We start from the raw sequence: 22216 nt of genomic DNA on the forward strand, positions 1-22216 counted from the left end.
TGTCTGTCTCCACAGCCCCGGTTTGTGACCATTGCTGACTGCTTCTGGGCAGATGAAGAAAGCACCAGTGCCCTTCAAAGCAGTGCCACATACTGGGAAGTGAGCAAGGAAAAACAACTCCTGAGCCATAATGTGGATGGCAGGAGGGGAGCATAAAGGTCCTCCTTCTTTTAGAAACTCTTTATTCTTATTTTTCACACAATTCTAACAAGCTCGATAGTTTTGTTCTAAGCCTAAGAAGCAGCAAATTAAAAAAAGGACAAGTGAAGACTGCAGGCACTGACAGTAGAAAGAAGTAGGTGCTAAGACTCCTGCTGGTTCAAATGTTCTCAGAACTCAGCAGCCGTGACAGTAACCGAGGAGACAGATTAAATACTAAAGTCAGACACAAGAGCTTTAAAATAGCACACCAGTCTGGGGTCATTTGGTGAAGTACGCTTGATAACCTGAAACCACCAAGAAAAATTTCAAGTAGGTTAAACTAAGTGAAATTTTGTTGTTGGGGGGGGGGGGTGTTTTTTAAGAAATAGCTAATGCACTTTAGAAAGGTTTCATCCAAAATGATAAAGGTAAAACTTTAAGCTTTAAAGTTAACCTTTATGGTAAACTCAGTTATCTAAAATGGCGTTTCTGGATAGCCAGAGAGGACAGTGAGCAGGCAGGTCTGTAAGTGAACGTTGTTGCACATCAGCTCTGCTTTTCCCTTTCCTTCTGCCCTTTTCATTTACTGCTGCCTAAGAAGCACCTTTACCCACTCCTGATTTTCACTGGCACGCAGAACAGTCGTTCATTACAGCACCTACCGTGTGACCTGGGCCATGCCAGCCCCTGGGACTACAGTGCTGTGTGAAAGATGCAGTCCTACCCTTAGTGGTTTGTGGGTAATTGGCGGGGGAGACACATAAACAGGTGTGTAGAATCAAGTTCAGCATAGGCTGCTATAGGACTACACAGCAGGTGCAGATAACCTGTGTGGAGTTGGACGCGGTATGATGGGAGGGCCATGGGGCTTCCCAGGGGAAATGGTGCTCAGGCTGCCATCTTAAGTAGGGAAAATATTCCAAACAGAGGGAATAACGTGAGAAAATCCAGAGGCCAGAGAACAATGTGCAGTTGGGAAACTTGCAGGGACACTGTGATTTACCTTGACCTACGGTAGAGAGTGTGAGCCCCGGGATAGAAGAGTCACCCTGATGGGAAAGGGGAAGTGGAGCAGCACAGATGGGGCAGCGCCTGGTGCAACACGTGAGAGAGTTTGGCCTTCACCCTGAGGGGCAGCCAGGGATCTCTGAAGGTTTTAAGCAGGGCCCCTGCATACCTCTCCAGCTCCTGTTGCTTTTCAATCTCTATGTCACTGGTTGTCCTCTCTTCTTTGTTCCTGCAAAGGCCAAGGTCATTCATTCTTGCCTCAGGCCTCTGCCCCCATGGTTATTTCTGCCTGGAATGTACTATAGAAACTGTCCTGGTTGCAGTGTGCTAATCCGATTAGAGTTAAGGTGATCCTAGAAATGGGGATGGAATAGGAGGCCAATGCAGCAAATCTAAGAGGGAGGAGCGTATGTTCTAAACTGGGGAAGTGGCAGTATGGAAAGAGAGGCGTGGACATATGTCTGCAATATTTTAGGAGGTACAAATGACAGTGTCTGGCAAGTGATTAACTTGGATGGCAAGGATGGTACCTCAGGCCATTGATATTCAAATAGATAGAGCAGCAGCACAGTGTGACTGGATTTCCTGTGATCTACCTCACAAAGTGTTTTGGGACTTCACTGCCCCAGTGGAATCTGAGCTGCCTGCATTTGCGCCCTGAATTGTTGTGAATAAAGCTTATAGATTCCAGCTGCATTAATGCAGCCCATGGCCTTGTTTATGTCTAATCTTAACATTTATGATTATGTGCCTTGGGCTCTCTATAAACTAATACCTAATAACATGCTTACTAATGAGCATAAAGGAATAAATGAGACAAAAATCAAAGTGAATGACCAAGATGATCATGATCAAGTAGTTCTCATTAAAAACTCTTAAGTATATGGCTTGCATTTCCATATGCAACGTCCCTTTAACAAACTTGGCTTATATGCTACGCTCCTGACTAGAGATGCTTAACTCACTGCATTTGTTTAAATTCTGAAACCCAGCCATTCCCAAGCCAGGCCCCATGAACACTAGTCTCCTACTGCCTAGAGTTTTTCTGTTTACATTTGCTACTATAGAGATTTGGTTTGTTTCCGAAAAATGCATTTTAGCATTTGTGTGGTGAGCCACATTTGTTATATTTGAACCACGTGTGACGTAAGGGAGAAGGGTAACCACTTGGCTTAGAGGGGGAAGGGTGACTCTTTGGGTTAGCAGAGAGGTACTTCCTGCCAATTTAAAATGAGCTGGTTAGATGCAGATGGTGGCAGAAATTAAAAATGCGTGTGTGTTCATACACACATATACATGTGTATATTTTTATATGTCAAAAGATTAATATGGATATAAAGCTTTTATATTAAATTGGACCGTGCTGTTTTCCAGCCTTAAACACAAGAGTCAAAATGGCTTACTTTGGAGTTGAATAACGTAACTCTTAACTGGCCTAGAAGTGCTTCTAGGACCATGCCTCATTCATGTCTTCTTATACCTTCAGTTATATAAACTGTGAGGAACCAAATAGAGAAAAGAGGGAAATGGCTTCATCTGAGAGTAGAATAATTCATAAATTAATAACACAGATGGAAAACTAAAGTCCAGAGAGGTTGATTTGTCCATGGGCCACAATAAATTCATTCTTTCATTCAATTAACTTATGTTTAGTATGTATTATATAGGTATATTAGTTAGCTCTTTCTGTATAACACATTACCCTAAAATGTAGTGACTTAACATACATTTGTTGTCTCACACTTTTGGTGGGTCAGGAAATCTGCATGTGGCCTATCTGGGTCCTCTGCTTCCAGGTCTCTCTTAAGGCTGCAGTCAAGGTGTCAGCCAGGTCTGGGGTCACATCTGAAGGCTCCACTAGGGAAGGATTTCCTTCAAGCATCCATAATTATTGGTAGAACTCAGTCTTGCAGAAACTTAGTCTCCATTTCCTGCTGACTGTTGACTGAAAGCCATCCTCAGTTCCTTGCCACATGACTCTCTCACATGACCTATTGCTTCATCAAAGTATACTAGCCAAGAAGGAACTAGAGAGAGTCTACTATTAGCAAAACAGAAGTCACAGTCTCTTGTAACCTAATTACGGAAGTGGCATTCCATTGACTTTGCCACATTCTCTTGGTCAAAAGCAAGTATTTACTCCAACCCACACTCAAGAGGAGAGGATTACACAAGGGCATGCCCATGGGAGGTGGGGATCATTAAGGGCCATCATTGAAAGCTGTCTACCACAGTTGGTACGTATATTCAGGTTTCTATATTCTCAGATATAGCCTTTTATACTAGACCAAAACATCTGATTGTGTGACTGTGAAACACTAACATGTTTACTTTGGTAAGCCTAAAAATGTATCCCCCACACACCAAAAAAAGTGTCTGTGTAATCCCTTACAGAGACTTTGGAGGTGTAATTAAGTTAAGGATTTTGAGGTGGAGAGATTATCCTGATTTATCCAGGTAAGGCCCAGTATAATCACACAGGTCTTTGTAACAGAGAGGCAGAGGATTGGAGCAAGAGAAGGTGTGCGATGATGGAAGCAGAGACTAGAATGGTGCAGCCACAAGCCAAGGAGTAGGAGCAGCTTTTAGGAGATGGAAAAGGCAAGAAATGAGACTCTCCCTTTGAGCCTTCAGAAGGGAAAACAGCTGTCACCTTAATTTTAGCCCCATAAGACCCATCAAGTACTTCTGACCTCTTAAACTGTAAGATAATGAACTTACGCTGTCTTACACCACTAGTAATTTGTTCTAGTTGTAATAGGAAACTAATACACTTACCAAACGACCTTGGGAAACCCACTGTGGAGCTTTTCAAGGAAAAAGGGGAGGCACAGAGGGTAGAATGACGGGCTTCCAAGGGATTTTCCTGCCCTCTAGTGACTCTGAAACAATTTACATGTTGTGGCTTCAATTTTTAGGAACATGTTCCTAGGCCTCTTCAATACTAAATTCTATCAATAGTGAACAGGTAAAAAATTTCTTAGGGTTAGTTAAATGAGCCTCACATACTCTTCAAAGTAAAACAAAAACGTGGCATTTAGTAGAGGACACTAAGGCTTCCATTTTTAAAGCTCGTTGCTTGTTATTTATTTGTGCCTTAGGAGTGGAAAGATTGACTAAGAATGACAGTACCTGGCACAACATGCTCTTCCTGCTTGGTGTTTCACAGCCAGATGTTGTGAAATTCTTTTGTTTTTCTTTTTTCTCCAGTGCCTGGAAACCTTGGCTGCTACAAGGATCATGGAAACCCACCTCCTCTAACTGGCGCCAGTAAAACATCTAACAAACTTACCATACAAACCTGCATCAGTTTTTGTCGGAGTCAGAGGTTCAAGGTAATTGCTCTGGGACTGTGTATCTATAGAAATAGATAAAGATGTAAATGCATTCTGCTGAGGTAACTTAAAAAATACATTTGCATTTTTGAAACACAACCTATGAAGCCATACAACTTTATTTTTCTGCCAAAGAGAAGTTGGAGGAAGGGTGGGGCTTAAGATTCAGGCGACTGAAAGAAAAGGACATCAGGGGAACAGTCCCAATATCTGACTTCTGACAGAGTTATGTATTTCCTTGTGCCCTTGTATGTTATGAGCAGGGACACCTCTGGTTCTATGGGAGGTCTGGGAATAAGCCAAAGAGGTTATCACTTCCTTGACACATTCAAGGGCCCAGCCTGGACACCAGTTCAAAATGTTTTCTCTTCCTATCCATTCATCTATCTGAAATTCATTCATTGGTCATTAAAATTCAATAATGCTATTGTTTGTTATATCAAAAAAAGAAGTAAACTAACTTGTTTCCTTTCCTTCTGTCCTTCCTTTCTCCGTTCTCCCTCCCTCCCTTCTTTCTTTCCTTTCCTCCTTCAGTCAAAAATCCATTAATCAGGCCCAAACAAGGAGAATAGCCTGGTAGAGTTCAGGGCATGTGTTAGAAAGGTGGTTGAGCAAGGCAGTTGGACCAACATGATCAAGTGATTGGTTGCTTGCAAAGAATTGATCATATAACTAAATATATTGAGTATAACAGGAGCCAGGTGTCTCATTGTTGAAGAAGGGAACCAGGGAAAGCTGGAATAGAGCCTATAATGTTGGACAGGGATTGAAGTTATTAGCATAGTACATAAGTGCATAGTTTTTGATATATAGAAATAAATATAAAAATGTGTATGTGTATTTTTCTTAGCTCTGTCCATTATGAGGGCCTGGGAACAGTGATACACTGGTTGTAGAGAGCACACTTAGCACTGAGATTTTGGTTTATAAACACTGTTCTCCATTAAAAAGAACTAGGGTCCTGGCTGGTATGGCTCAGTGGATTAAGCACTGGCCTGCAAACTGAAAGGTCACCTGTTTAATTCCTGGTCAGAGCACATGCCTGGGTTGCAGGCCAGGTCCCCTGTTTGTGGCATGTGAGAGGCAACCAATAGATGTATCTCTTGTACATTGATGTTTCTCTCCTCTCTATCCCTTCCCCTCTCTCTAAAAGTAAATACAATCTTAAAAAAAAAAAAAAAAAAAAGGCATTTTTTTCCTGGCTGGTGTGGTTTAGTGCATTGTGCACCAACCCAGGAACAGAAAGGTCGCTGGTTTGATTCCCAATCAGGGTGCCTACCTGGGTTGCAGGGCAGGTCCCCATTTGGGATTGTGCAAGAAGCAACCAGTTGCACACTGATGATTCTTTCCTCTTTTTCCCTCCCTTCTCCTTTCTCTAAAAATAAATAAATAAATATATTTTTTTAAAGCATTTACAAAAAGCCCTAAAGCTAAATTCATATTCAATAATGAAAGGTTTAGTGCCTTCAACCTGAGATAAGGAACAATGATGCCAACTCTCACCTCTTCTATTCAATATCGTACTAGAGGTCCTTGCCAATGAAATAAGGAAAGAAAAATAAATAAGAGGCACATAGGCTGTAAAGAAAGAAGTAAGATTTTCTTTATTAATGGACAACGTGATCATGTATGCAGATAATTCTAAGGAATCAAGAAAAACCTACTAGAACTAATAAATCTAGCAAGGTTGTAGGTTATAAGGTTATATACAAAAATTAGTTGCACTTCTATATATTGGCAGTGAACAATTAAATTTGTTTTCTGTTATAAAGCGATTTTATTAAATTGATTTGGACATACTGTAGATCAAATAATGTTTTTATAAGATAACACTTACCTTACTTTAAAGCTTGACATAAAATTAGTAGCTTCAAAAACATTAGTCATATTCCCCAGCAGAGCAGCATGATAAAATAGTTCAACTGTGCAGAAATATAGAACTCTGGGACTAGCTAGAAACAAAGAAATTGTTTAGCCTGATATCCTCATTTTGTGAGAAAACTATACTCAAAGGTTAAATGATTTGCCCAAGCTCACATGCCTAATAATAATAAAGCTAGAAATCAAACCAACTTTTTCTAAAACTAAAATTCTATCAATGATATCTCAACTGTCTCTCTATCAACTAAAAGTCTTTGCTTTTCTAACACTTCACACTGCTAAGACACTATAGTAAATTGAGAAATTCAGCCCTGGAAGGGGCTTTGTCCAATAACTGAACCAGCCCTCTCTTCGTGAAGAGGAAGGAATGTGTGAGAAGTGACTTCCCAAAGGCTTGTTCACGCTGAGGTTTCAGTTATACAAAAACCTCTTCTGGTCAAACAGAAGAAATTAATTCGAATATGAGAAAAACCAAGCTTTGTTTCAGTATTTCCATAACTATTTTGGGTAGTTTATTTTCTAACCTCTGTGGCAGTTGACAGATATCACTAACATGATCACCCGTCTCAGAGCTTCAGAGAGCCTTAATTTCCCCCAAAGACTTCCTGAGCATATGGACTACATGTGGGAAATCAGTGAGAACAGGAATGAGGAATGAAGTTAAAAATTAGTTGCTTTTTTAGTTTAAAAAATAAAAATTAACTTAAAAAATTTTTTAATTTTTATTTATTATTTTTATTTTATTTTTTAAATTTATAAATCATCTTTATTCTATTACAGTTGTTTCAGTTTTTACCTCTTTACCCCCCTTCATCCATCCCACCCCTGCCCCCCTCTCCCACAGTCAATTCCCACTCTGTTGTCCGTGTCCATGGGTCATTCATACATGTTCTTTGTCTAGTCCCTTCTCCTTCTTTCCACCATTGTCCTCTTTCCCTAACCCCACTTTCAGTTTGCTCCATGTCTCCGTGCCTGTGGTTTATTGTGTTCGTTAGTTTATTTTGTTGAATAGATTCCACTTATAGGTGAGATCATATGCTATTTTTCTTTGATCAACTGGCTTATTTCACTTAGCTTAATATTCTCCAGTTCCATCCACGTTGTCACTAAAGATAGGAGTTCATCTTTCTCTTCTTTCTTTCTTTCTTAAATGCAGATTGACTTTATTTATTTTTTAAATGTCAAAGTTAATTATAAAATATTTTTAAAAAATTAAAACTACTATAGAGTCTCAGCAATTAAACCAACATGACACCTTCATGGAAATAGTCAAGTAGATCAATGAAATATAATGAGCATTCTAGAGACAAATGAATATATCTGTCTGACAATGTAATATATGATTAAGTTGATATTTCAAATCAATGGGTAAAATGAGGCTTATTCAACAGATAAGGTGCATGGACCACTATTACTTGAAATAAAACAAAAATAGAACCCTATTTCACACAGTATACAAGGAATACTCAGGTGGGTTAAAAATCAATATGTAGAATCTAAAGAGTTTTAGAAAAAAATAGAACTAATATTTTTCATGACCTAAAGTAAAATATTCAACCCCAGAAGCTATAAAGTAAATATTGACAATATGGCTATATTAAACCTTTAACTATATAGTAATATACATATAAAAAAGTTAAAAGACAAGGAATAGAATATAAAAGTATTTGCAACACATCCAAAACATGCTTAATAGGATTTTTTTTGTTTGTTTGTTTTAGGGAAAAAAGTTCTACAGACCTTTAATCAATAAATGGATAAAGAATGCAAAAAAGTCATTGAAAGCTTTTTTAAAAAAAATAATAGAAATAGGCAAGAAATATACTAAAACAGGTTTAGTTTCAACAAATAGTAAAGGAACAATTAAAATAACATCATTGTCACAATCAGATTAATGAGTATTAAAAATATTGGTAATATCAAGTATTGGCAACTCTGAAAGGAACTGGGTAGTTATAGAAACTTTTTCTTCATCTTAAAGCAGTCCCTTCAGCATATTTTGCAGTGCTGGTTTGGTGGAGGTGTATTCTCTTAGCCTCCTTTTGTCTAGGAAACTCCTTATTTCACCTTCCATTTTAAGTGAGAGCCTGGCTGAGTAGAGCAGTCTTGGTTGCAGGCCTGTGCTTTTCATTACTTGGAATATTTCTTGCCATTCTCTTCTGCCATGCAGTGTTTCTATTGAGAAGTCAGGTGCTAGCCGTATTGGGGCTCCCTTATATGTTACTACCTCTTTCTCCCTTGCTTGCTTTATTTCTCTGCTTGTCTTTGCTATTTGCCATTTTAATGATGATGTGTCTTGGAGTGAGCCTCATTGGGTTCTTCTTGAATGGCACCCTCTGTGCTTCCTGGACTTGTGTGACTTTTTCTCTCCTCCAATTAGGGAAGTTTTCCGTCATTACTTTTTCAAACAGGTTCTCTATCCCTTCCTCATCCTCTTCTCCTTTTGGTATCCCTATTATACAGATATTATTATGTTTCAGGTTGTCCTGCATTTCCCTCAATGCCTCTTCATTCTTTTTGAGTCTTTTTTTCATTTTCTTGCTCTTTCCAGGAGCTTTTTTCTACCTTGTCCTCCAGCTCGCTGATTCAGTCCTCAGCTTCATCTAGCCTGCTTTTGATTCCTTCTACTGTGTTCTTCAATTCTGAAATTGTATTCTTCATTTCCTCTTGTCTCTTGTTGATAGTTTCTATGTCCTTTTTCATGCCGATATAGTTTGCAGTAAGTTCCTCATAGTTTCCCTGTAATTTTTGGTAATTCTCTCTGAGCTCACTGGGCTCATTGAGCTTCCTTAGAACTGTTGTTTGGAACTCAATATCTGGTAGTTTACTTGCCTCTATTTCACTTAATTCTCTTTCTGAGGATTCCTCCTTTTCCTTTGAGTGGGACATATTTCTTTGTCTTTCCATTATTTGTGAGGCTCTTCTCCTTTGCTTCTGATTCTTAAGTTCATCTGTCTTGATTTCCTGACCTTGTGGTATGAACATCTATGGTAGGAGACTGCTATTTTTACTTTCTGGATCTGCCTCTGATGTCAGATGTTGACCCTGTCTGACCTTAGGCAATCTGTTCAAGACTTCCAGTAATCTACTGTTTGTGGCTGTCTCCTTCAGCTGTTAATCTATTCACTCTGCACTCAGCAGGGCGCCTTAGACAGCTCCGGGTGTGGCAGAGTCCCTCCTGGGGGAGTGGTCATTGGGTCCTCTCTAGCTGCAGCCTGGGGGAGGAGTCAGCACTGGGATCCCGCCAGCTACTCTCTCCATTCTCTCCCCAAAGCCTCTGTCTCCAATCTCTCCTCAAGTGTCTCCTGACCTCTGTGTGCCCCCTTTAGCGAGGGATCAACTATTTGTGGCTGCCACTCTGCACTCAGCAGGCGGCTTAGACAGCATAGGGCAGGGTGGAATACCATCTGGGGGTGGGGCTACTGGGTCCTTTGATGCTGGTGCCACTCAGGAGGTGTGGTCTCTGCCTGACCAAGATGGCTGCTGCTTCATGGGGGATGAGTCAGCACCAAGACCCCGCCGGCTACTCTCTCAGTTTTCTCCCCAAGGCCTCCTTCCCCAGTGTCTTCTCAGGTGTCTCTAGCCCACTCTGCCCTGCCTTTGCCAGAGACCAGGGTAAGTGGCTGCAAATAAAAATTAATGCGTTGGCCCTTTAAACAGTTCTTTGAGTCTCCAGCCGCCTGTCTCTGGCAGAGAGCAACCCTGCTGCTTTTCACAGCTGGCTGTTTTCTGTGTACTTTTGGGCTCTGGTGCCGTGGACTACAGATTCCTGCTTTTGATTTAGACCCTGCTCTTCTCAGGGGGATCCAACTGGCCATTTCAGTATCCTTCTGGTGCTGCCACCTGTGGGCACAGCACCCACCTTCTTGAATCTCTACTGCACTCCTTACCAGTTAGATTGTGCTAAAGCCAATTCTTCTGTCTCCAGAGTTACAAGGCTCCTCTCTCGCTATTGTTCAGTTGTTTGTTCCAGGTGATTTCTCCACAATTTGATTGTAATCCAGGTTGGTCCTGGGAGGAGGTCAGTGTGACTTCTGCTCACTCCTCCGCCATCCTGATTCCCTCCCAAAAATTAACTTAAAATTTTAAAACAAAATTTAAAATTCCATTTACAATAACATGAATAACAAAATAAGTATAACAAAAGATATTAGTCTTATACACTGTATACTATGTAACATTGAAAAAGGAAGATTTTAAATGACCTAAATAAATGGAGATACTGACATCATTCATAGATTGGGAGGCTCAATATTGTTAAAATGTCAGTTCTCCCCAGTTGATCTATATATTCGATAAAATCCCAACCAAAATCAGAACTTCTTTTTTGAAAAAATTGAGAAGCTGATCCTATAATTTATATGGAAAAGCAAAGAACTTAACAATAACCAAAATAATTTTGAAAAACATCAGCTTTGGAGGGCTGACCATGCCTGATCTTTCTATAAAGATATGGTAATCAAGAAAGTGGTATTGGCAAAAGAATAATTCCATAGGTCAGGAGTCACCAAACAATGATATATGGGCCAAACCCTACCACCCACCTATTTCTGTATATAAAGTTTTATTGAAACAGTCACACTCATTGATCTACGTACAGTGCACACCTGCTTTCATTCTATTACAGCAAAGAAGTTGAGAAAAGACCATATGGTGCACAAAGCTGAAAATACTTGCTGTACTATCTGATCTTTCATAGAAAAACTTTTCCAATCTCTGCTATATATCAATGGAACTGAATAGAGTCCAAAAAATAGACCTGCACTTATATGGACAATTGGTTTTCAACAAAGATGCCAAGATAATTCAGTGGGAGAAAGAATAGTCTTTCAGCAAAGATTCTGAAGAAAAACTGGAGCTATTTATGGGGGGGGCGGGGAATGAACCTTTATCCTTACAACACACCATAGACAAAATTAACCTTAAGTTGTACCGAAAAAAAAAGAGCTATGGTACTGGCATAAAGATGGACATACAGATTAATAGAATTTAGAATTAAGAAATTAATACATACATTTATTTAAGGTCAACTGATTTTTGACAAGGGTGCCATAGCATTTAGTGGGGAAAGAATAGTTTTTTCAACAAATGATGCTGGGACAAGTGGATATCCAAAAGAATGACTTTGGACCTCCTACTTCACATCATATATAAGAATTAACTAAAAATAGATCAAAGATCTAAATGTAATAGCCAAAACCATGAAGTTCTTAGAGAGAAGCATAGGTATAAATATGCATGACCTCGGATTAGGCAATGGTTTTATAGTTATGATACCAAAAGCAGAAACAAAGAAAAAATAGATTTGACTTCATCAAAATTTAAAACTTTTTTGTGTCAGGAACACTATTAAGAAAGCTCACAGAATGGAAGAAAGTATTTGCAAATCATATATCTGAATAAGGATCTAATGCCTAGAATGTATAAAGAATTCTTACAATGTGACAATAGGAAACAAGCAACCTAACTAAAAAATGAGCAAAGGATTTGAATAGACATTTCTCCATAGAAGATATTCAAGTGGCCAATAAGTACATGAAAAGATACTCAGTATCATTCGTCTGTAGGCTGAGAAGTCCAAGATCAAGGCATTGGCAGATTTGGTGTCTGATGAGAACTTGTTTCCTTGTTCACAGATGGCCATATTCTCACTGTGTCTTCACGTGGCAGGAGGGGCAGGGGAGATCTCTAGGGTCTTTTTTGTAAAAGCACTAATCCATTCATGAGGGCTTTGCCTTCATGACCCAATCACCTCCCAAACACCCGCCTCCACATACTACCACTTCAGGAATCAGCTTTCAACATAGGAATTTGGTGGGGGAGAAGAACTCAGACATTCAGTCTATAGCATATGACATTTTTGAAAAGAAGAAACTGTAGGAATAGAAAAGTCATCCATGGTTGCCAGGAGTTGTAGGAGGGGAAACTGTAAAGTAATATCATGCAAAGGTTTTGGGGTGATGCACCTGTTCTGTATCCTGATTGCAGGAGTGGTCGCACAAATCTGTACCTGGGATAAAATTCACAGAACTGTACACCATATAAATAGTTTTACTGAATGGTAATATAAAAAAAATAAAATAAAAATTTAAGTGGGGCCTATAATGAGTTTGCTGGGGGGACTAGCTCTAAGGAACTTACTACCTGGCGCCTAGTAACAATTCAGTAAAATGGTTAGCTGTTTTATCATTGCTGTTTCAAGCTTTTGGGATTCTCCCCTTAAAACTTACTTGAATTCAGTAGAACTGCAAACACTTTTTAAAAAGATTTGATTTATTTAATTTTAGAGAGAAGGGAATGGAGAAAGAGAGAGAGAGAAAAACATCAATGTACAAGAGATACATCGATTGGTTGCCTCCGGCACACCCCTAGTTGGGAACCTAGGCCACAACCCAGGCATGTGCCCTGACTGGGAATCAAACCAGTGACCTTTTGTTTCACAAGCTGTCACTGAATTCATTGAGCTACACCAGCCTGGGTAAATTCAGTAAAATGACAAACATTTAAAGGCATGCTCACTGACAGGGAAACATGGTGGTAATACATAATTACTGATCAGTGTGTAATGAAGTGTTACAAGAATGGAACAAGGGAGAGGTCCCAAGGGGAAGGTAGGCTGAGAAGAAGAGGCTGGTTGCTTGCCGGGGGCCAACTTTGCCAGGCTCCTTCAGGTCACTTGACATCTGTCATTGACACTTACCAAGTACTGCTTCTCTGTTGTGGCAGTTTGCTGGGATGGAGTCAGGCTATGCTTGCTTCTGTGGAAACAATCCTGATTACTGGAAGTATGGGGAGGCAGCCAGTACCGAGTGCAACAGTGTCTGCTTCGGGGATCACACTCAGCCCTGTGGTGGTGATGGCCGGATCATCCTCTTCGACAGTGAGTATGCCCTGTGCCCATTACTGTTGAAGACGCAGGAACTCTTGGGCCAGGGGGACAAGCTTGCTCCCCCTCCCTTCCTTCCATTTATTTTTTCATTCACTTGGCAATAGTTATTAGGGACCTTCTGCAGGCCAGGCACTGACCAGACCCTGGGATACAGCCCTAAACACAAAGACTCAGCCCCTGCCCCATGGAAGGGAAGACATTTATTTAACAAGTAATTAATTACAGTTGTGTCCTGTGCTTGACTAACCATGGCCTATTGAGATAATCTAGAAAAATGACCTTCCCAATTTGATGTAGACACTGATATAACTGTTCGGTATTGGCTTTAACGGCCTCTAAATAAATAAATAAATAAATAAATAAATAAATAAATAAATGATCCTCTTGTTTTAATGTAACCACAAAGCCCTTTTAGTGTTTTCTTAGGCATTTGGGGATTTATATCTTATTGGAACGCAGCTGAGAAGAGCACAAGTGGCCTTCTAGGCCCAGTGCTGGTGTGCCCTGACCCACCTCCTCCCTGACCTGGCACACTTGTGAAATGCTGGCTAGAAGCAGAGCGTGTTCTGAACAGGGCATGGATCCAGGGCCTTAACCTCTCCAACAACTTGCTCTAACCTCTGGGCCACCTGATGCCTCATTGTAATCTACCCACGCCCACTCAGTGGTAGTGAGACTTTGGGAGAGCCACAGTACCACTCTCTGGTACAATAGCCCTGGATGTAAAGATGGTAGAAAGGAGATACTCACAAATGAGGCAGACACAAGAAAGACTTGAGATTACTAAAACATACTATAGAGTCTATAATGTTTTTGTTACACTCTTGACATCTTGACTAAACAGAGTGGCTCAGTTTTAGGCAAAAATGTCATATAGTATATTAGTTTCCTAGGGCAGCCATGACAAATTCTCACAAACTGTGTGGCTTAAAACAGCAGAAACATATTCAATCATAGTTTGGGAGACTGTAAGTCTGAAATCAAGGTGTTATCAGGTCCATGGTCCCTCTGAAGTCTCCAGAGAAGAACCTTTCTTTGCTTTTTCCTAGCGCCCGGTCACTGCTGGTTATCCTTGGCATTCTTCGGCTTGAGCTGTGTCACTCCCAATCTGCCTCATGCTTCACATATTCATCTTCCCTCTGTATGTGTCTGTGCTTCTGGGTCCTTCTGTATCTCCCTATAAGGACCCTTGTCATTGGATTTAGGGCCCACCCTGATGTAGTATGGCCTCATTTAACTTGATTGCATCTGTAAAGATCCTGTTTTTAAATAAGGTCACATTCACAGATACCAGGCATTAAGACTTGAACATATGTTTTTGGAGGATACAACTTAACCACTACATAAGATGACTATAAAAACCCAGCCCAAGTTTATAACTAAGCGTGCCGTAGGTTATAGCTTAGACATTGTCTAGTGTGTATGTTTCGAGGGAGGGGGGACAGGGGAAAGTTTGGCAAGCAGAACTCATGTGGTCCATTGTGGGCCTTTTTAGTTAAGTGTGCCCATTGGACACTGCCAGTGGCTTCTTACACATCTTGTTGTCGAGAGACAAATGCTTGGTTTTAGTACCTCTGTTAAACATAGAGACGGAACCTTGGCTAATGTTAAAGGAAGAATAATTGGCAAATCATACGTACTGCACATCTATTTAATGTTTCACTTCCAGAGTTTGTTATTGTAAAGTCCTCTGTCTTGACACCCTAAGGCAGGAGAGTATGTTTCCTGAGCTTACAAATTGTCTAGTGTACTCTTAAGTGAAAAAAGGAAGGAGATAAACATTGACTACCTACTGTGTATTAAGACTTTATAGAGGTTATTACATTAGGTCCTCCCAGCGGCCATCTGAGGGAGGCATTATTATTACTACTCTGATTTTACTTAGAAGGTAAAGAGTCGTAGGATGGGAAAAAGATAAATGATTGCTGAGGCTCATGCTGCCAACAAGCACAATTCAAGCTCATTTCATTTGTTCTTGCAACATAAAACTCAGAGGCTATTATTTAGTATTCTGATGTACATGAACTAGGATAATATGAGAAACCCAACTGTATCAGAAGTATTACATTGTGGAAAGAAATGAACTCAAATATATCAAAATACACAAAGCACTAGTTTTCCTCCGTTACTGCTTAGAAAGATATGATTGTTTCTCCATTTACAGAATAGAATTGAGACCATTTAAATTTTTTAAATTTTGCATATGCTTATGTAGGAGGAAGGCATGCTCACCAGCTTCTATAAACAATTGAGTATACAATATTGCATGGAAGAAACCAGCAGCTTAGTTGAAGTTTTATGGAGAAAAAATCAAATAAGTACATACAGATTTAAAATCCATTATTCAGGAGAAAGGAGTCAATGAGTAAAGAGCCTACTTGCTTGCAGCTTCCACACCCTGCACCCCCCTACCTCTCCTCCATGCCCTACTGGGCTTAGAAGGTGAGCTATGCACAGAAGAACTACTTGAGTATTGTGTTAATTTTTAACAATGAAAGGTAAGTGTTGGTGGGGACATGGAGAACTTACAACCCTCATACATTGCTGGTGGAAATGTTAAATGGTGCAGCTGCTTTGGAAAACAGTCTGGCAGTCTCTTAAAACATGAAGCAGAGCTACCTATGACCCAGTAATTCCGCCCTTAGGTATATACCCAAGAGAGCTGAAAACATATGTTCATACAAAAACTTGTACACAAAAGTTCTTGGCAACATTATTCATTATAACCAAAAGTGGCAACAACCCACTATCCGTCAACTGATGAATAGATAAATGTGGTGCAGGCAGACCTCATTTTATTGCACTTCACAGGTATTGCTTTTTTTCCCAAATTAAAGGTAAGACTGTTTAAAAGCAAAAAGATCAATTTGCTGAAGGCTTAGGTGATGGTTAGCATTATTTAGCAATAAAGTTTTTAAATTAAGGTATGTACTTTTTTTAGACATAATGATATTTTATACTTAATTGATTATAATGTAGTAGAAACATAACTTTAAAAAAAAATTTTTGAGAGAGAGAAAATTTTTGAAGGGAGAAAGGAAGAAAAGGAGAGAAATATCGGTCAGTTGCCTCTCACATGCCCCTGACCAGGCATGTGCCCCAACCAGGCATGTGCCACAACCGGAAAGCAAACCAATGACCTCTCGATTCACAGGCTGCTCAATCCACTGAGCCACACCAGCCAGGGCTAAATATAATTTTTATGTATACTGAGAAACCAAAAATTCATGTGACTCACTTTATTGAGATACTCACTTTACTGCGGTACTTCATTGCAGGAACCAAACCCGCAATGTCTCTGAGGTATGCCTTTGTATTTATACAAGGAAATATTAATGAGCCACAAAAAGAAATGAAGTACTGACACATGCTATAACATGACAAACCAGACGCATCAGGCTACATATTTTATGATTCCATTTATAGGAAATGTCCAGAATAGACAAATCCATACAGACAGAAAACAGATTAATGCTTTTCAAGGGCTGGGGAGAGGGGAGGAATGGGAAGTGACTGTTTAATGGATGCAGGTTTTCTGGGGTTATGGAAATCTTCTGGCATTAGATAATGGTGCTGTTCCACAACATTGTGAATACGCTAATGCCACTGAGTTATATACTTTAAAATGGTTACAATGGAGAATTTTTTATTAATAAAAATAGAATGCAGTTTTTATATGATAATTTTTTATTCATTTAGCACATTTTTATTGGAGTATCTGCTGTGGAGCAGATAAAATTATATTTAATTTAGTACAGTACCTCTGCTGGAGGTATCAGATGGAAATAATTTGGTTTAAATTCAGTCATGTATCACCTTTGGTACTAGAAATATATCCAGGAGATAGTACTGGACCTCACTCAAGGTGCACTAAAATGAATTAATTATAATGAAAATAATTGCTGTCTCTTGAGTGCCTGCTGTGTGCTAGACTTAAGTCTGGGTGCTTTTGTTTATTTTATTTTTTTAATTCTTGCAACAGCCCTGTTGGTAAGAAATCTGTGCATCAAAAGATAGAATAATTTGTCCAAGCTAACCCATACTAGAGCCAGGATTCAAACCCAGGTTTGCCATATTTTTGATTTTTCTGTTTTCAGCAGCTAGAATCTCTTTTATCAACAATAATAAAATAGGTCATAGTTACAGATCCAATTTAACGCTTTAAAAGTATGTGAACAAAGTTTGCATAGTTCTGATTATTTTCAAACTGGCCCCTTTGGCAGCTTTTCAGAAGCTGCCCTCTCTGGGTCCCACTCACTCAAGGACTGTGGAGGCCGGAGGCCGTTGCTCAGGCAGACTGCCCGCTCCAGCCCTCAAAGGCCCTGAGGTGTGTTGCCTGGCAGGGGCCCCTGACAGTAGCCAAATCCACGAGCTCATAGTCCACAGCTTTGCAAAGAAAGGTACAAAATACAGCACTGTAAAAATAATCTCTGAAGTTTCACCTAGTTAGAGAGTAAAATAGTTTAAATAGCTCGAGTCCTGCCTCATGGGAATCTTATGATCCATTGGTGGATAAGGCTGAGCATTTTGGAGATGGTCCCTACAGACCATCCCATAATTTGTGAGGGCAGAGATGTCCCTCTAAGGAGACAGGGAAACTTAGATGGCAAGAAAGAGACCAGGTTATGGTCTCTGTGTCCTAGAGCATCAAGCTCTGCTACCAGTGTGGTTTGAACCTGGATCTCAGAATGCTGGTGAGATCCTCCTGTTCTCTGCTCATTACAAAGGAGCGTTTCAGGCTCCTCAGCTCTAGAAGCACTTAGGCTGCATTTGCTCCTCAGGAGAGAGACTATGGGATCACCTGGTGGAAGCTGTCTGCTTGGTCATCATTGCCACATCAAGTAATTTGTCCTAGGCTCCATGGCTGATATTTCAGCAAGTTCTCATGAGCTTAGGGAAGTCAGGCTGTGTACTGGGTTTAAGTGCAGCACTGATGGAGGCTTCAGAGCCTCTGCTGCCGCCAGAATTTAATGTGTTGAATTAACAGAGCCAAACAGACAATCAGATAGGCAGTGGGTTACAGGGACTGTCCAAGCTGTCCTCTTAGGCCTTCCTCAGCTTCTAGGCACTGAAGGGGTAAATGAATCGTATGGCTTGGGTCTTACTATGTAACATTAGTTGAGTACTTATATTTACAGGGCACTACGCTATTCACTTTCCTTGCATTCTTTCCCTTAATTCTCAATATTGTGATGCAGGTACTATTATCCTTATTTGCCAGGCAAGAAAATTGAGGTTCACGAAGTAGTTTGCCCAAAGTCCCATAGATAGTAATCCTGACCTTATGGAACATATCTGTTAGTGGGAAGGGAAGAGAGTGATGATGAAAAAGACTGAGGGCCCAAGGACAGGTAGAATCTAACTGCTGGGGCTGCGTTAGTAACTATTTCATAGACTCCCAGCTGCCACCAACTATGAATTGCAACATTATTTTACATACCAGTGAGGGGAGGAAAAATGCTTCCATTAAACAGTGACACGCATTGATTGAAAGACACATCCCAGGTTGTGTGTCAGGCTAATCTCCCCTACAAAAAATAAGATCTTGAATATGTTCCTAAGTTTCAAGTTTCTTGCTGGATTATCGCCAAATTTTAATAATCCATCATAGATGTCATGTGTTTGTTCTCAAAATTGCTGAGTTGGATGTGCTGTCAGCATGGCACACATCTGGGAATCAAAAGTTCCAAGTGTAAGGTCTGCCTTTGCTGTTGAAATATCAGTTTAACGTGGATATTTTATTCTTTTATAATAACAGTAATAGAATAGCTAATACTTACTGAGCTTATGTTATAGTGCCAGATCCTATACCCAAACACTTTACATGTATCAACTCATTTTAATTCTTACAGCCCCGTGAGGCAGAAACTATTGTTATTTTCATTTTATAGACGGGAAAACAGAGGTATGCAGAAGTAAGTATCTTGCTCAAATTCATAATTACTATGTGGTAAAGTGGATGGGATTAGAACCTGGGAATTTGTTTGGTTTTTTTAATTTAGGTTTTTTCAGGTATAATTTACATACAGTAAACATCACCCTTTTAGTTGACAAATATATACACAAACAAGACATAGAACATTTTCATCCCTTCAAAAGCTTTCTCATGCCCTGAATATTGGCTCAGGTGGTTGAGCATCCTCCTGCAAAGTGAAAGGTTGCCAGTTTGATTCCCATCAGTGCACGTGCCTAGGGTGCAGGTTCATCCAGGTTGGGATGCATATAGGAGCAACCAATCAATGTATCTCTCACACATCAATGTTTTTCTGCCTCTCTTTCTCTCTCCCTTCTCCTCCCTCTAAAAAGAAAGGGAGAGAGGGAGGGAGGGAAGGAGGGAGGAAGGAAAAAGTGCTCTCATGACCCTTTGTGGTCAGCCCTCCGCCTACCCCCAGCAACCACTCATCTTGTATTCTATCTGTATAGTTCTGTCTTTTGGGAATATCATATAAATGAAATCATACATTACTTAACCATTTGTGCCTGGCTTCTTTCTAGAATAAAGATTTTCAATTCACCTATGTTGTTTCATAGTTCCTTTTTATTCTAAAAAGGATACCTTTGCACAGATACATCACAGTTTATTCATCCATTTACAGTTGATAAACATGGGTCTGTTTATGATAGAGGTGCTATAAAGCTGCTACAAACAGAGTTCTACAAGTGTTTATGTGAGCATATGTTTTCATTTATCTTGAGTAAATACCAAGTAGTACAGGATTTCTGGGTCATATGCTAAGTGAGTGTTTAACATTTATAAGACACTGCCAACTGTTTTCCAAAGTGGCTATACATATCACTTTGCATTCTGACCAGCAGGCAATATATGAGACTTCCAGTTCCTTTGCTCCACATTCTCACGTGAACTTCTGTATTGTCTGTTTTTTAAATTTTACCTATTCTATCAAGTGTGTAGTAATTTTAATTTGCATTTCCATACTTATTTATTGTGTTGAACATCTTTTTTTGTTCTTATTTGCCATCTGGTATCATATTCTTTTGGCCTAAAGAAGTTTCTTCAGTATTTTCTCTAATGCAGGTCTGCTGTCAATGGCATCTCTCAGCGTTTGTTTGAAAAAGCCTTAATTGGCCTTCATTTTTTTAGTGTCTTTGCTGGATATTGAATTCTATACTGGCAGTCTTTCTCCTTTTAGTATTTCAAGAAATATTTCTTCTTTGTCTTGAGGCTTGCATAGTTTCTAGAGATGTCTCCTCTATCTTTATTCCCCTATATGTAATCCTTTCTCATCTTCTGCCTACTTTCAGGACTTTATCTTTGTTTTTGGTCTTCACCATTTAACTATGATGTGTCTAGGTGTGTTGTCTTTGTTTTTTTTAATGTTTATTTTTTAAGTTAAGTTTATTTTCTTGGAGTTTGCTGAGATTCTTAGATTACTTTTCATTGACTTTGGAGCATTCTTAGCCATTTTCTCTTCAAATATTTCTTCTGCCCTGTTCTCTTTTTCATCTCTTTCTGGGACTCCAGTTACATATTGTTAGATCATTTGATACAGTTTCACAGGCGTTAGAGGCTCTGTTTTACTTTTTTCACTTCTTTTTTTCTCTGTGTTTCATTTTGGATAATTTCTATTAACCTATCTTCAAATGCTTTTATTCTTTCCTGAGCTATGTGTAGTCTGTGTAAAAGCCCATCAAAGGAATTATTTTATCTCTGGTAATTGGTTGCTATATTTCTAGCATTTACATTTGAATCTTTTTATAGTTTTCATATCTCTGCTGAAATTTCCAATCTGTTCAAGCATGCTGGCCGTCTTTTCCACTAGGTACTTTCTGTATTTATCATATAGTCTCTGGTAGTTCTAACATCTAGGCCAGTATTAATTCTGGTTCTATGGATTGTTTCATCTCTCCTTTTCTTAAATTGAGATATAATTGACATATAACATTGTGTTTGTTTTAGGTTTACAACATAATGATTTGAGGTTTTTTATATATATATATATATATATATATATATATATATATAAAATATTTTATCTCTTGACAATGAGTCTTTTTTTTTCCTTTCTGTCTTGCTTACTTTCTGCTTTTATGTGTGTTGTAATATTTTATTGAATGTCATACACAATATATAGAAAAACAGTAGAGGCTGAGGTAAAAAAAAAAAAAAAAATCACACCTGGAAAAGGGCAGGCCTGCCTAGTGCGGGGACTGAGCCTTCTGTCAGTAGTGACCTGGGTTTGGGTTTTCTTCTTTCTGCACTATCCTCAGTGCACATCAGGCTTCAGGGTCCTCCAGTGATTCAGTGATAAGCTGCTGTGTTACCTTGTGCTTGGTGTGGAGCCTGGGACGCTGTAGGTTTTCTCCAGCATTCCTGTCGCAGCCTCAGCTCTGAGCAGTTTCTGCACACCCTCGCCCCCAAGGGGGTCTTTCCCCGCCTCCGTGCTGGAGTGCTGCTGCTTGTTCCTTGGTGCTACGCTCTGTGAGGCCTGAGGTGGGGCGGGCGAGTGTCTTGGTTCTCCTGTCCATCCTCAGTCTTAAACAGGACATGTTCCTGGGCTGCAGGGGTGGGACCTTTCAAGCCTTCCTGCACCCCCTCCCTCTCCCTGGCAGCTAAACACTGCCTTGAGTATCTGGTGACTCTTGGGAAGAAGAGATTTCCTGCCTCTGCTTTTATTGATGCAGGATCCTAGGGCTCAAGGCAACCAGGGACTGATGGCTTTTGCCTCTGCTCTTCCCCCAGAAGCAGTAGATCTTTGCCTGGTTACTTTGGAAGGTAAGAGAGGGCTTTTTAGTCCCTCTCCCCAGGGGCAAACAGGTTTGGTTTCTACGCTGGCTCAGTGAGCAAGAGGGTTTGGTGCCCCTCTCCCAGCAGCTTAAGGCTTCGCTTCCTTTGGGAGGAGGGTCCAGGGAGCAGCAGGGTTTCACGCCTGTCCACCAGCAGCAGCCTGTCACACCAGCACACCCATGCCACCAAGCGGTGCTGCCCTGCCCCGGTCACTGG

The 22216-nt window shown here is 40.0% G+C and overlaps 1 protein-coding gene across 2 annotated transcripts in view; it reads left to right on the plus strand.

Moving 5' to 3' along the window:
- The window catches only part of KREMEN1 (kringle containing transmembrane protein 1), a 62934-nt gene that overhangs the window by 31232 nt on the left and 9486 nt on the right, over nt 1-22216 (plus strand). For both annotated transcript variants that reach the window (XM_054594154.1, XM_054594155.1), the window contains 2 exons: nt 4360-4484; nt 13092-13245. In XM_054594154.1, coding sequence (XP_054450129.1) covers nt 4360-4484; nt 13092-13245 — 279 coding nt within the window. The remainder of the gene's footprint in view (nt 1-4359; nt 4485-13091; nt 13246-22216) is intronic.

The sequence above is a fragment of the Pteronotus mesoamericanus genome, unplaced genomic scaffold, assembly GCF_021234165.1.
Source record: "Pteronotus mesoamericanus isolate MK-2021 breed Mesoamerican mustached bat unplaced genomic scaffold, CSHL_Meso_final scaffold_507, whole genome shotgun sequence".
Taxonomy (NCBI): domain Eukaryota; kingdom Metazoa; phylum Chordata; class Mammalia; order Chiroptera; family Mormoopidae; genus Pteronotus; species Pteronotus mesoamericanus.